The sequence below is a fragment of the Callorhinus ursinus genome, unplaced genomic scaffold (assembly GCF_003265705.2).
Source record: "Callorhinus ursinus isolate GAN/ISIS: 27379988/994484 unplaced genomic scaffold, GSC_fseal_2.0 scaffold5, whole genome shotgun sequence".
NCBI lineage: Eukaryota > Metazoa > Chordata > Mammalia > Carnivora > Otariidae > Callorhinus > Callorhinus ursinus.
Genome location: NW_027397067.1, coordinates 56,899,499 through 56,914,765, shown reverse-complemented (window position 1 = coordinate 56,914,765; position 15,267 = coordinate 56,899,499). Strand labels below are relative to the sequence as shown.

The 15,267-nt window shown below is 35.3% G+C and overlaps 1 protein-coding gene across 5 annotated transcripts in view; it reads left to right on the top strand.

Annotated features, from left to right (window-relative positions):
- CSMD3 (CUB and Sushi multiple domains 3) overlaps nucleotides 1–15,267 on the top strand; it is a 1,170,304-nt gene that overhangs the window by 888,263 nt on the left and 266,774 nt on the right. For all 5 annotated transcript variants that reach the window (XM_025871014.2, XM_073893120.1, XM_073893119.1 and 2 more), the window contains one exon: nucleotides 7,628–7,819. In XM_025871014.2, the coding sequence (XP_025726799.1) occupies nucleotides 7,628–7,819 (192 nt within the window). The remainder of the gene's footprint in view (nucleotides 1–7,627; nucleotides 7,820–15,267) is intronic.

The window sequence follows — 15,267 nt, the reverse complement described above, 5'->3', positions numbered from 1 at the left end:
AAAGAAAACATAAGATGAGAAGTCAGAAGTATATTTATAGCACTGATGAGTTGTAACAATGTTGAGAACTCAGTTGTATGCTGTACTACTTAGTGGTATCAAATGTTACCATACAAGGTAAAGTCACTAGCTTAAAAAGAGTAAAAATTTATTATTTTTTATATTTTAACTTATTTTTTTATTATGTTATGTTAGTCACCATACAGTACTTCATTAGTTTTTGATGTAGTGATGCATGATTCATTGTTTTTTTGTAACACCCAGTGCTCCACGCAGTACGTGCCCTCCTTAATACCCATCACCAGGCTAACCCATCCCCCCACCCCCTCCCCTCTAGAACCCTCAGTTTGTTTCTCAGACTCCATAGTCTCTCCTGGTTCGTCTCTCCCTCCGATGTCCCCCCCTTCATTTTTCCCTTCCTTCTCCTAATGTCCTCCCTGCTATTCCTTGTGTTCCACAAATAAGTGAAACCATATGATAATTGTCTTAAAAAGAGTAAAAATTATAAGACTTCATATTTTCGCTGATGTTCAATTTATTTCTTATGTCTGATTGTTAACTTTTATGGTGAATTTATTTCTAACAGAAGTATTCATATCTGGATGCTTTATAAATTAGAAGTTTGAGAAATTTTTAATTTCCAAATGGAACTTTTATTTGATTTTATTGACATTAATAACATAGGAAAAATTATATACAAAGGTGAAATTTTAATAGATTTTTTATAGTTTTCTTTCCAAAAAAATTTGAAAATTAAAAAATTTTATAATTTTGTGGATGTTTTGGACGTGGTAAGTTGAAGGGTCTATTAGATATCCAGGTAAAGGAGCTAAATAGGCAGTTGAATAGCATGGTCTGGAGCTCAGGAGAGACATCAAGACTGAATATATAAATTTGGGAGGCATAACCTAAAAAGAGTATTTAAAACCATGGGGTCAGATGAAGTTATCCTGAAGAAAATTGTATGAAAAAGGGAGCATAATATTAAGCACTAATCCCTGGAGTGTTCTAGCCCTCAGTCAATAGGTTAAAAAGATAGAAATAAGAGATGATACTGTAAAAGGAACAACAAATAAGCCAAAAAGAAAACTAGCAGAGTCTGAGGACTGGGAGGCCAATAAAAGTGCTTGAAGAAGGAAGGAATGAACGATCAGTTGTGGCACATGTTGCTGAGAAGTTTCTGAATAAAGAAGGTACAGAAGTTACCACTGGATCTGGCAGCTAGATTTAACAAGAGCAGTTTAGTAAATATATCAGATACAAGGCTGATGATGAAACTGGAAATAATTGTACATATATCTCCCTCAAGAGAGCTGCTTAACAGGTTTCCTATTAAAGAAAGGAGAGAAGGTGCACCTGGGTGGCTCAGTCGTTAAGCATCTGCCTTAGGATCCCAGGATCCTGGGATCGAACCCCACATTGGGCTGCCCGCTACACGGGAAGCCTGCTTCTCCCTCTCCCACTCCCCCTGATTGTGTTCCCTCTCTCGCTGTGTCTCTCTCTGTCAAATAAATAAATAAAATCTTTTAACAAAAAAGGAGAGAAATGGGGAAAATAATTGGAAGAGGATGGAGATGTAATGAGAGTTTTGCTTGTTTGTTTAAGATGGAAGATATAAATTATGTCTGCATGCTACTGGGAATGGACCATTGAGGAAGGAGGAACTGGTAATTCAGAAGAGATAAGAAATATTTAGGAATAAAGTCCTTGAGAGACAGAGTTTAATACCAGCAGCACAAGAACTAGTGTTAAGCGTATGTAGAGCAAAAACACCTTCTCCATTCCAACAGCTGGGGAGGTAGAGAATATAGGTGCAGACACCAGCGGGCTGATAGATTTGGTAGTGCTAAAATGAGGGTATGCCTGTCTTATTGCTTCTACGCTCTCAGTGAACCATAAGGGAAGAAATCAGGCAAAAGAGGATGAGAAGAAGAGAGAGAATGAAAAAAAAACAATTGGAGTGGAATGTCCTTAGTCTTATAATTAAAGAACATCATCTGGCTCGTATATGGCTAAATTTACCATATATATGGCTAGATTGTATTTCTATTGTTCTTAATAATACCTATGAAAAGAACTTAGAGTCTGTCTTTTTCGCTCCCCTTCATGGTGAAATATTAGTAGCAAGAAATTTTGTTGTGTAGCAATAAAGAATTATAAGCTGTTCAATATTTCTGCTTTTCCATTTAAAACTAGATCTAATTCTTTTAGCAGTAAACCACTGTAAAAGTCCTCTTAGTAGGACATAACTTTGTTTTGTTTTATTTGGTAATGGCATAGGATTGTACTGAGACAATATAGTATAGTGGTTAAAACTCTGTTTTTTCTTGAATTCAAATCCTGCCTCTGCGAAGAGCAAGCAATCACTGAGGCTCAGTTTACCCACTTAAAAATGGACATGATAATAATACTACATAAGGATTTGTTTTAGCTTAAGGGTATAAACTTAGCCTTTAGCCTAGTGCTTTGGACAATATATGCTCTCAATAGAGACACCAATCATTATTATCATTTTTTATTGGAATCCCTCCTAAATTAATTGTTCTTCATGTTTAACTGTATCTCTTTCTTAGATACAGACTTTATTTAGTTTGACACAATATATACCTGTGGATGAGACAGATATGTTGACAGCTGTGAAGCTGTTTTTAGTAATACATTAATTAATTAGATTTAAAGTCAAGTGTTGTAAATGTGTAGTCTTTTGGACTGCTCCATCAGAATGATAGGCAGATAATTGCTCTTTTGATTTTAAAATGACACTTAAAGTTTAATAACATATTTTAGAAATTTCATTTTAAGTAATATCTTTCAAGATTTATAATGTAGTTTACAAGTTAAGCATTTTTTATTTCAAAGTCTCTATCATTTTTATTTAAGAAATGTCCTTTGGGTAGGTTCTCATGTCTACATTCCCATTTTAACTGCCCTAAATAACTGTGTGATGTTGGGCAGGTTTCTTATCCCTTATAAGCCTAAATTTTCTCATTGGAAAAATATGGATAATAGTAGTACCTAGACTTTTTCTCAATCAAATGAAAAATAACTCATAACACAGGATTTGAAAGATAGTGTCCAAAAATATTATGTATTAACAATATTAACTATTCCCATGCTCTAGTTACATACTTTTTCCCTGTGACTATTATCTTTTCTGTGGAATAGTCAGCTAGTATAAGGAGCACAATTTACAGTAGCCACTTGATGAATCAAATGCTAGAATAACTGAAATATAAATGGCCAGTCCTTTTTGGGGGCACAAGGAAGGGCAGTTATCATTTATTGTCAATTTAATAAAGTTTTGTAAGTTAAATCCAAACTATATTTGAATGTTATACTATATATATAAATAGCCTATTATATGCCATTTCCAGAATGTTCGTTTCATAATATCATTACAGGTGAGACACCAGGTTGTTAAAACCCTTTATCTTTGTTGGAATTTCTGTTTACATACTTATGTTAGAAAAAAATAAGGAATGAATGATAGACTCCAACGTAGAACAAGTACAGATTTTCATTTCAGCAATTAAATTTAAAGAATTTAAAAGAGAATCAAGCATCTACATAAAATTTATAAAACAAAAAGAAAAAGCAAATAAGAATTATAAATTCTGAGAATTTTATGTTCCAAAAAGTGAAAAATTAATATCAAATAAAAATTGTCAATCTATTTTTATATTTGTGACTAATACCTTATTAAGTTCTAGTATTGTATAAGTGCTATTTTAACTATCCTAAGTATGTGAGATCATTTCACTCCTAATTCCCAAGGAGATATAGTATGGCTCCTTAAGTGGTTTTTTATTTTCTCCAGTGGCTATAGCTTCTATTCAATACATAAAACAAGAATGATTGATTCTAAAATTATAATTTTGTCTGCCCACAAACACAGAGTATAGTCAGTATGGAGATCAAACTTTGCATAAATAAAGAAAATAGGACAACAGTGTTCACACCAAATAATTGTTCCTGTGTGTATTTAACTAAATGCTTTTAGAACTCAATTCCAAGAGGAAAAAAAAAATATCTCCCATCTTTCCTTAAGCCCCATCATCTTCTATTGTGCTTTAAAATCTTAACCTAATTTATTAATTGAGAGAAAAAGGAACAATATGTGTCCACCACCTCTCTTTTTCAAGTTGAGCAGACCCAAAGGCAAATGCATATTTTCACATACTGCATATTAGTTGTCATATTGAAGTCATCTTATTTTAACGACTTGGTTTCACTTTAAGCACAGTAAATCTGACAAAAGAGCAAAAACATCTTTTTTTCCCTCAAATTCATCTAAGACATGATTATATTTACTGATTTTATTTCAATATACTTTTCTAACATTGTTATACATTCATCTTTATTTTTGAGAATGTTCATTTGAGGCTTCAAGCTTTTTGCAGAAACAGACTCCAGTGCTTGGGAAGCCTCAAGAGCAAAAAATAATGAAGTTTTCTTATAAATTCATGTCATTGTTATTTTTCACTTTGAAAGTAGAGCACATTTCATATTTATGTCACTTCTTTCCAATAAAAGCATCTTAAATGTGAATCTCGTATGTAGAACATCACTCCCCACTAATATATTATAAAACCCATACATATATCAGTTTAGTTTGGGTGAAAACCATCCCAGAGCAATTCAAGAAAACATTAATGACTCAGTTTATTACAAAAATACTTCACAAAAATCTCTATCAGTATTGCAAAATCAAAATTGTCCAGAGTCTGTGATGCATTATAGATGCTCTGCTAAGGGACACATGGGTAGTACAGAACAAATTCACTTGGATATTGGAACCAAGTCCCTACCCCATTCCCTCAGTATTCTCTAATATGGGTTTGTTATTAACAACCAAAAACAACTGTTCCAAAAAGGAGCTCCTATGAAGGTAGATTTAATATTCAGAAAGAATCTCAAACAGACTCGGTGCTGAGCTCAGAGTCCGACAGGGGGCTCGATCTCAGAACCCTGAGATCATTACCTGAGCCAAAACCAAGAGTTGGATGCTAAACTGCCTGAGCCACCATGTGCGCCCCTTTTTTTTAACATGTCCTTTTTTATCTTCTTTCTTTTTTTTCTTTTTAAATACATTCCATGTTGGGCATAGAGCCCAACACAGGGCTTGAACTCATGACCCTAAGATCAGGACCTGAGCTGAGATCAAGAGTCGGACACTTAACAGAGTTACTGCTTTTCATTCAGTGTCAGGCTTTACATCCCACCAATATCCTTTTTCTTTTTTTTTTTTTTCGTTTTTTTAATTGATATGTTCCTTTTGATTCCCATACAACATTGAGAATCAGAACATTACTGTGTGTAGTACTGATTTTTTGGTTGTGTATGTGTATTGAGCTATAACAAGTTTAGTAGACAGATTAACAGATTGATATATTATGAATCTATCTATCTATCTATCTATCTATCATCTATCTATCATCTATCATCTATCATCTATCTATCTATCTATCTCTCTATCTATCTATCTATCTCTCTATCTATCATCTATCTATCTCTACCTATGTATCTATGTAACTACCTACCCACTCAGGATGTTTATAATAGAATCTCTTTATGAGTACCACCAATATGCAAAATAATTTGAAGTTTGTTCAGTTCTATTTGTGTCTGCTCATTTCTTCTTTGTATTCCTAGAACCTAGCACAATGCTTGGAATATATTAAGTTAGTAAGTGAATGAATGAGTGAATACCAGTTATGTGTCTGTAATCCAGCAATTTGTGTCATTAGTTTAATATGCAACTTAAAAAATAATTTATACAAATGCTGAATCCTACATTTATGATTGTAGTTTAATAATAGCTTAAATGGAAATTTTAATAGCTTCTTTGTCTTGATACTTAATTGCCATATGCTTTAGGGTAAATCTACTTTATGGCAATTCAAAATAATATTTTGTTCCATTAACCTGAATAATTGGAGTTAACTATTATTAAATGTGTCATATACTGTATACAGAAGAACAGTTACTTTCCTATGGTCTCATACTACTCTCCTCTTCTCTAATGATTTTTTAACTTTTTATTTTTAGACACTTTTATATGCAGTTGTAAGAAATAATAAAGAGATCCTATATACTCTTCACCCAGTTTCCTGCAATGACAACTTCTTGCATAACTGTAGCACAATATCCCAACCAGAAAATTGATTTTGATACAATCTATCAATCTTATTTAAATTTTATGAATTTTACATATATCTGTGTGTATATATTTATTTAGTTCCATGTAGATGTGTATGACCACCACATGGTAAAGACACAGTACAGTTCATCACAAGGATCCCTCATGTTATCTTTTATAGCCATGGTCACAGCCTTCCATCCCCTCCCCAAACAACCTCTGGTACACACTCATCTGTTTTCCAACTTTCTGATTTTATCTCTTCAAGAATGTTACATAAGGGGAGCCTGGGTGCCTCAGTCATAAAACGTCTGCCTTAGGCTCAGGTCATGATCCCAGGGTCCTGGGATCCAGCCCCACATCGGGCTCCCTGCTCAGCGGGAAGCCTGCTTCTCCCTCTCCCACTCCCCCTGCTTGTGTTCCCTCTCTCATTGTCTCTCTCTCTCTGCCAAATAAATAAATTAAAAAAATCTTAAAAAATAAAAAATACCATTTACTTAAAAAAAAAGAATGTTACATAAATAAAGTCATATAGTATGTAACCACTTGATATTATATTTTTTCACTCTGCATAATGCCTTTCAGATCCACTTAATTTGTCATGTGTATTGTCATTCCTTTTTATTGCTGAATAATATTCCATGGTATGAATAGAGAGTTTAATTATTCACTTGTTGAAGGACATTTGGGTTGTTCCTACTTTTTAGCTTCTATGAATAAATATGTGTTCAGGTTTTTATATGATAATGTCTTCATCTCTCTGGGATAAATGTACAAGAATGTAATTACTGAGCTGTATGATAAGCATGTTTAGTCTTGCAAGAAACTACCATACTTCTTTCCAGGGTGGCTATAGCATTTTATATTCCCAACAGCAATGCATGAGTAATTTCATTTTCTTCAGAACCTTGCCAGCATTCAGTGGTCTTATTTTTTATTTTAGCTGATTTGATACGTATATAGTAACATCTCATTGCAGTTTTAATTTGCATTTTCCTAATGGTTAACAATGCTTAACAAATCTTTTCATGTACCATCCAGTATCCTTTTCATTGAAAGGTTTTTGTCCATTTTTTAACTGGATGTTTTTTCTTCTTCCTCCCCCAGACCACACTTGAGTTTTAAGAGTTCTTTATGTATTCTAGATAGAAGTCCCTTATGGAATAGATCCCTTGCAGAGAAAGCTCCCTGTGGTTTTCTTTGCACCCTCTGCAGTCTTTCACAGAGCATCTAATAATTTTTAGGAAATCTGTTATTTAGCTACTAAAATGTCATGCCTCTTCCTGAAACAAGTTAGCACACAAATGAACAAAAAACAGCTAAAATTATTTTTTTGTGTGTAGGGACTGAAAAATCACCTCAAGCATTTCTTAAGTTAAATTTCTAAAAGCACATAAATATGAGGAAGGTTCTAAACTGTAAAGTCTGGAACTTTGAAATTGATTTTGGTAGCATCAAGATTAAAGGTTTGTTTCTGTCTTTTGATAGGTTCTGTGGCCACTGCGTGTCGTGACCCAGGGGTTCCCATGAATGGGACTCGAAATGGGGATGGACGAGAACCTGGGGACACTGTTGTTTTTCAATGTGACCCAGGATATGAGCTTCAAGGAGAGGAAAGAATAACCTGCATTCAGGTAGAAAATCGATACTTCTGGCAGCCCAGCCCGCCAGTCTGTATAGGTATGAATTAAAGAACAATTAACATTTTATATAAGTATAAAGGATAAAATGGGTATTGATGTTATTAAGAACAAGATTCTAGAATAGGTTCTATATGGGATCTAAGATTTCAGGGATCTATGAACTCCCCAAAATGCACAAAATGTTAAATGATCATAATTTTTTTCCTAAGGAGAGAGTCCATAATTTCATTAGATTCTCAATGGTTTAAAGATCCCGACCAAAAAAAAAAAAAAAAAAAAAAACTTAAGAATTAAAGCTCTTGAAAAGTCTCAATTTTCCATTATCTACTAAATATAAATGTAGTTATCCACTGCTTTTAAAATTTAAACAGTAGATTCAGATTCTGCATTTGAAATGGGCCATACTCATCTTGTGTCTCTAATAGCCATTTCTTGTTAAGAAAGAAAATGTTATGAAAACATGTTTGAGTTTCATTTCAAAGCTTTGGCTTTATATTCAATTCATGAATACTAAAATATGTTTTTATTTTGATAATCTAAGATTTGCAGCAGCTTGGTTCATACTTCCAACTGTCTGGCTTTTGCCTCCATGCTCAGTTCTTGATCCTCCAAACTCGACTCTAGAAAATTAAGATACATACTATATCTCTACTAATATGAGAAAAGTTAAAGGAATATACCTACTACCTTTAGCATAAAACCTGCTATATAATCTTTTAAAAATCTCATTATTAAGTTTTTAAAATTAAAATTGTCTAATCTCAAACCTTTTACTTCAAGTTTTTTAGAACTGGTGTCATCTTGAATTTACAATAGGTTTTGACCAAAGTATGTTCTCTTTACTCAAAATATTTCTTTATATATTCATTCATGGTTGTATTTCTTATAGCGTTCAGCATATGCAAATCTAGCACATTTAGGAAACAAAACCTCATTTTTATTCACTTATGCCCAAATCATAAATGCATTTTCAGTAAGCATTCATAGTGATTTTTTTGAGTCACATGGTAAGAGGTAGTGTTTAGTACTTCAGTCAGAAGGGAACAAACTCAAGCACTCAATTCAGATTCTTCTTACCCCATCTTGTAACTTCATATGCAAGAATTGCAAGCTCAAATTCATTAGTCATTTAGTGTGTCCTAGGCATTGTTTTAAACAGGATTTAGCAGTAAAACACAACAAAGAGGTTCCCTGTTCTTGTGAGCCTTTCTAGTGGAATGAAAGCTAAAAAACAGTCTATATTTTCACATCATATTTTCTGTATTTTACATGTTGGCATTTTAAAAACAGTTAATTCATAAAGCAAGACACATCTAAAGGCTCAAACCAGCCAGGGAGTAATGACAGTTCTAAACTTCTGTAGAAAACGAAGCAGATAACAAGAAAAAAGCTTATTAAAGAAACTTAAAAAAAAAAAAAAGGCACAAAATAAGGACATAGCTTGAACCAGTTCAAATTTAGACAGATTCCCCTTTACTCTTCATTATTTCCATTTCACATTTATGTTGCTCTTCATATACCACTGCAAGATTCTAGAACATCAAGCATTAATTAATTTACATTTACCATAACTATACTTATAAAAACAAGGAGTAAAATACAGATAAGAAACATTTTCAGAGAAAAAGAATGAACTTTTCATTTGTTTGTTTACTATTCAGTTAACCTAAAAAAATCCAATTAAATTAAAACACCTCATTCCAAACAATTGGAATTTGACTATCTCATAAAGAGAATCTTTGTGTAAAGAAGAAATGATAGAATACTACAGACTTACTATAGGAGTTTTTGATTTATTATAACTCTTTAAACTAGTTAAAGGGTGTTGCTTATTAGAATTACCAGGGGGTATATAATGTCAACTGTTACTATGTTTAGAATCCTAAAATATCCAACAGCCTTACACTAGAATTCTAGAAAACACTAAAATACAAAACATAAACGATGAAAGAGTTTTGTGATAGGCTATTATAAAATTCCATTTGTAGACAAGACTTAAGCTTGCAAGTCCTAATTCTAGGGGAAAAAATAGTGAAACACTAAGTCTTTCTTAAATTGAACAGGTTGTGGAAAGTTTTTTTATGGATTGATGCTGTGTATTATTTTTTGGTAGGAAAAGATAGCTTGAGGAGAAGATATGCATTAGAGCTTCTCTGAGGAAGAAAATAACCTAAAAAAAAAAGTCTGAAAAATTGCTTAGGCTGCACAAATCTTGACCTCTGAAACTGATAAGAAAGAACTCCATGATTGGAAATACTATGCCAAAGATTAAACCCTGAACTTTTTAGAAACTCCATAAGTCTATGTCTCAGACCCTGGAGTATAAAGCATTTTGCTTGCATAAAGTAGTTAGCCTTTAAGCAAGTACCAGATAGAAGGACGTCATCTTTAAGAGAGTTAATGGAATTCATTCCAACAAAATTGACATTGTGAAGAATACTTTGACATTGCCAGAGGGAAAGTAGTAGCACTAGATATGACGGCAAATAACAAAGACATTAGTGTGGGTGGGCTGCTGCTAAAGTCAGTATACACAAATAAACCTAAATGGGGTCAAAAAAATTAAGATTGGACAACAGTTGTCAGTAGTTGCCTGTGTAAATGCTTCTTAAGAAACGACACTCAGAACAAATCATTTTAGGTTAGGTTAGGTTCCATGGAACCTAACTAAAAATTTAATTCATAAATCCATTTAACTTAAGGAGAATCCTATTCTGGATGCTTGATGATTAGATACATAAAAGTAAAAACGTATTTTCCAAATGCCATTTAAAGTTTAGTATTTTTAAGGCAAAGAAAATTTTCTTTACTCAATATTTGGGATATACAAATGTCAGATAATATCTCTACTTGTCGCAGTGGCTTTTGTAGATTTCCAGAATCAACTACAACAATGAACTATATTGGAAAAACTTTGGTAAATAACTTAAATAAGGGCATCAGAAGAATTTTTAGGCGATCTTATGCCTAAATTATAGTATGATCCCAGCGTCCTAGGATGGAGCCCCATGTTGGGATCCCTGCTCAGCAGGGGAGTCTGTTTCTTCCCCTCCCCCTGCTCAAGCTCTCTCTCTCACTCACTCACTCTCTCTCTTTCAAATAAATAAAATAAAATCTTCAAAAAAAAGACCAATGTTCCCTGTGAAAGATAAGGAAAATTGAAACAAATTTGCTCTCCTAGGCTCCCCCAAATTACACATAATCCCACTACCATAGTTTGTGGGGAAAAAAAACACAGAGAACATTTTGCTATCATTCTTCTTTTATACATATATGCATACATATATACATTTACCATTATTACACGTATTTTTCTATTTTTTTCAAATTCACATATAAGTTTACAAGTTCTAAAGGTAAAATATGCTATTATTTTTATCAAAATACATAGCTACAAATTAGATTGTTCATTCATCCCCAGTTATTTTTACTATTTTCATAATCAATACAAGGAGACACTAGCAATTCCACAAACTTTTATGAAATGTGTAGTATGTGCTGAATCCCAGGTTTAAAATAAAATTTAAGAAACAGTCTTTAGTTTACAGATTAGTGATGAATTCAGACACCTGAATATAATATTTAAGTACATATGGTAAGGGAAATGATGGAGATAAAGGTTGTGCATACTGGAGAAAGTTGAAGAGAGCTGAAGAAGAGTCTGGGCTGGGAATTTCCAGGAAAACTTTCTGGAGGAAGTGACAAATCTTGACACATAAGAGTTCTATACATGTAGAGGAGAAAAAACATTTCAGCTGAAATGAATTGCATGGGCAAAGGCATAGAAGTGCCAAGAACTAGAAGCAGTTTGATAGTATTTGAGTGTAAATTATGTGTCTAGAGTGGTGGTTGATGCAATTGGGAAGGTTACAAGGGTCAGGTGATAAAAATTGTATTGGAGCTGGGGCATTATCATTCAGGCAGTGTGAAACAACTGCAGAATTATATGCATAGGCATAGTATGATTAGATGTTTTTATTGGGAGAAAGATGAATTGGAGGAAACCAGAGGCATGGGAAACAAAAAGCCATTGCAATAATTCAGGAGGCAGATAAGAATCAGATCTAGAAATATGGTAGCAGGAAGGAAAGAAGAATAGGTTGAAATATATCTATGAGGATCTATGATGTAGAGTCTTGGTTAGTGCTTCTTATGGATTGGCACATGGATGCAGCAAAGAAAAGAGAAGAATCTTAAGCCTCTAGCTTGGGAATATAGGTGAATGACAGCACTAATCAAACAACTTAGAAATACAAAAGGAGAAACAAATTTGAGTTGAGGTTTGGATATGTCATATACTCTGTGTTTGATGTGCCCATAGGCTATCAGGTAGAGAGAGCTAGTGAGCATTTGGGCATATGGCTTAGAATTTAAAAATTGGATATGGTCAACATGGAAAAATGTAACAGAGCAGAAATCAGAGTTGACTAGGCAAAGTACTCTGGAGAACACTACAATTGTAAGATGAAATAGAAGAAGACACACGTGGCAATAAAACTGAAGTCTGTACAAAGACACTAGAAGAAAATTAGAAGTGGAGTTCCAACAAGGAGAGTGAATTTAAGGTGAAAGTCAACCCTGAAGAAAGGCTACAGATATGATGAGAAAAATAAAATCAATCAATACAAAAGTCTTTCCAGGCTAGGCTAGGAAGCGATTGTGTTGGGGGCAGGGAGGCTAAGGAAGATAGCAATGTTTGGAGAGGGAACTAGAGGTTTGAAGAACCTAATAAGGTTTGAGTCCATAAGCAACAAAAGTGTTATTGTGTCCCTGTAAATATAATTTAAAAGAAAAACAATTCTAAACCCAAATATAAGTTGTCTTGGGATGAAAACTTTGGTGCTTTTCTTGAAGATTATTTTTTCCTGGTGGTGACCTGCTTTGCTAATCATGTTAGTCTGCCTATACCGTAAATATAACACCCAGGTGAAGAAAGAGCCAATGAGATTAGACCTCCTTTTCAAAAGACTTAGTTGTAAAATAAAAAACAAATTATAAATAAATAAGGAGAGACTTTTATTTATAAAGAACTATTGCAGTGTGGGTGTTGTGGGTGGAACCATTGTGATAGGGAGAACAATGTGACCATAAGATCTACAAGCATTTCAAGAGTTAGGCAAAAGGGACTCTTCTTCTATAGAGTGGAGTATATAAGGCTAGAAAGAACCATGTAGGGGGAAATGGGATGAAAGCGTGGCTCAATCCATCAGTAGCACAGAGAATGATGTCTTCCAAGTCCATCTTGTCCTCAGGAGGTGTTGTGTGCTGGCTCAAGGCTGAAGGTGGATCAAAGTTCAGGGGCTGAGAGGAAGGATGAAAGCTTAATCAAAGTTTGGTTACAAGCATGTTATTCCGATTAATGAGTGAATTCAGCTAATCATTTGAGTGAAAGAATGGTAATCTAGAGGGTCTTATCACAGGAAAATAAGGGGGTTCCTTTAAAGGATCCAATCTCATACATGGTAAGTGAGTTTTATCTCAGTCATATGCGGAAGGGTGGTTCCTCACAGTAAGCCCATTTAACCAAACACAAAAGGGTGAGAGCATTTCTTTATCATCAGGTAAAACTCAACTTTTTCAGTTGAAAAAAAAAAAAGTGAAAAGAAATAGGTCATAAGGAACTTTGTTTTATTTTTTGGATGAAAGACTCCCTGACATGTCTGTGGACAAAGGGGATTAAGCCAGAGAGATTGAAAGTGATAAATGAACCAAGATTCCAGAGAAGGAAGAGTGATTATGTGACCAGGTTGAGGGTATTATCCTGATTAATAGGAGAGAATCTTTATTCTCTGGTTGTAGAGAGAAATATTCAGGAGTTATTGAAATTTGAAGAGAGAGGACTATAGAAAGTTGACATATTTATGTCTAATCATTTGGTGAGGTCCACAAAAAAATGCAGATGATAGGTAAGCAGTGGTGAATAAATTAAGTCTGGGCAAATAAATATTCTCAATAGAGTAGGGACTGAGGTTATCTACTCTCACTTAGATGCTGAGGCAAGGGTAGTGGAAGGCCATGGAGAAATGTACTAGCGGACATCCATAATTTAGATGGCAGACATTACCAAATTACAGTGATGATTTTACATATCTATACTCAGGCAAAGAACAGAGATCTGAATGAAATTGTTCCTAGAACCAAAACTCTCCTTCTTCCAAAACCAGTTTGATGCTGTCAAAAGAATGCAAAATGTCTGATAACTGAATGGTAAAATTTATGTGAGAAAACTATAATTTTAAAACTCAGATAAGAGAAGAATATTGGTGCACTGATTACATTTCTGAGACATCATGAGAACATGATCTGAATCTCTCTCTCCTGTGTGTGTGTGTGTGTGTGTGTGTGTGTGTGTGTGTGTTTATATCCCCACTGTCCCACTCCAGGACTGGGGTCCTCCCTATCTTCATGGCTCTATTTTTTCGGAAGCTGCCAATTCTACATATTATTTTCAATCATAAACTGTTAAATACAGAATTCAGGGGGTGGAGCAAGATGGCGGAGGAGTAGGAGACCTGGGTTTCGTCTGGTCCCAGGAATTCAGCTGAATAGGGATCAAACCATTCTGAACACCTACGAACTCAATAGGAGATTGAAGAAAAGAATAGTAACAACTCTCTGAATGGAAAAGTGACCACTTTCTGGAAAGTAGGACGTGCAGAGAAGTGAATCCAAGGCGATATTCTGGAGGATAGACAGCGGGGGAGGGGGCCTCTGTCTGCTGCTTCTGGCAAGTGATAGAGCAGCAGAGCACAAAATCAGAACTTTTAGAAGTCAGCTCCACTGAGGGATGTCACTCCAGTGGCTAAGTGGGGGATGGTACCCTCACGGGACAGTGTGGTCTCAGGACCCTCAGGGTCACAGAGAGACCAGGGGTGCCTGAGTGTGGCAGAGCTCCCAGGTATTGGAGCAGGGAAGCTGGCTGCGGAGACGGAGTTGAGGAGCTGGCCCTCAGCTTAGGTTGCCAATTAACTGTGATCCGCCACACAGTCAGGCCATTGCTCCTCCAGCAGGGACCTAACAAGCAGCAGATCCAGGGAGACTCCCCTTCCTCCCCTGGGAGGAGTGGCGCCGGAGCGCACCGCAGGGATCTGCTGGATTTGGAGACTCCACACGGGGTCGGGTGCTGGAGATAGAAATGCTCGGTCACAGGAGTGCGACCGGAGACTGGGGAGACGAGAGTGACTGACTGCTTTTCTCTGGGGGCACACTAAGGAGTGGGGCCCCGAGTTCTCGGCTCCTCTGGGGCGGAGATTGGGAGGCAGCCATTTTCACTTTCATCTTCTAAAGCTGTACAGAAAGCTTGCAGGGAACAAAAGCTCCCGAGAGCAAACCCGAGCAGCTTACGTGGCCTGGACTGGCAAGGGCAGGGCAATTCTGCCTCCAGCAAAGACATTTGGGAACCACAGCAACAGGCCCCTCCCCCAGAAGATCAGCACGAACAGCTAGCCAAGACTAAGTTTAGTGATCAATGAGAACGGCACAACT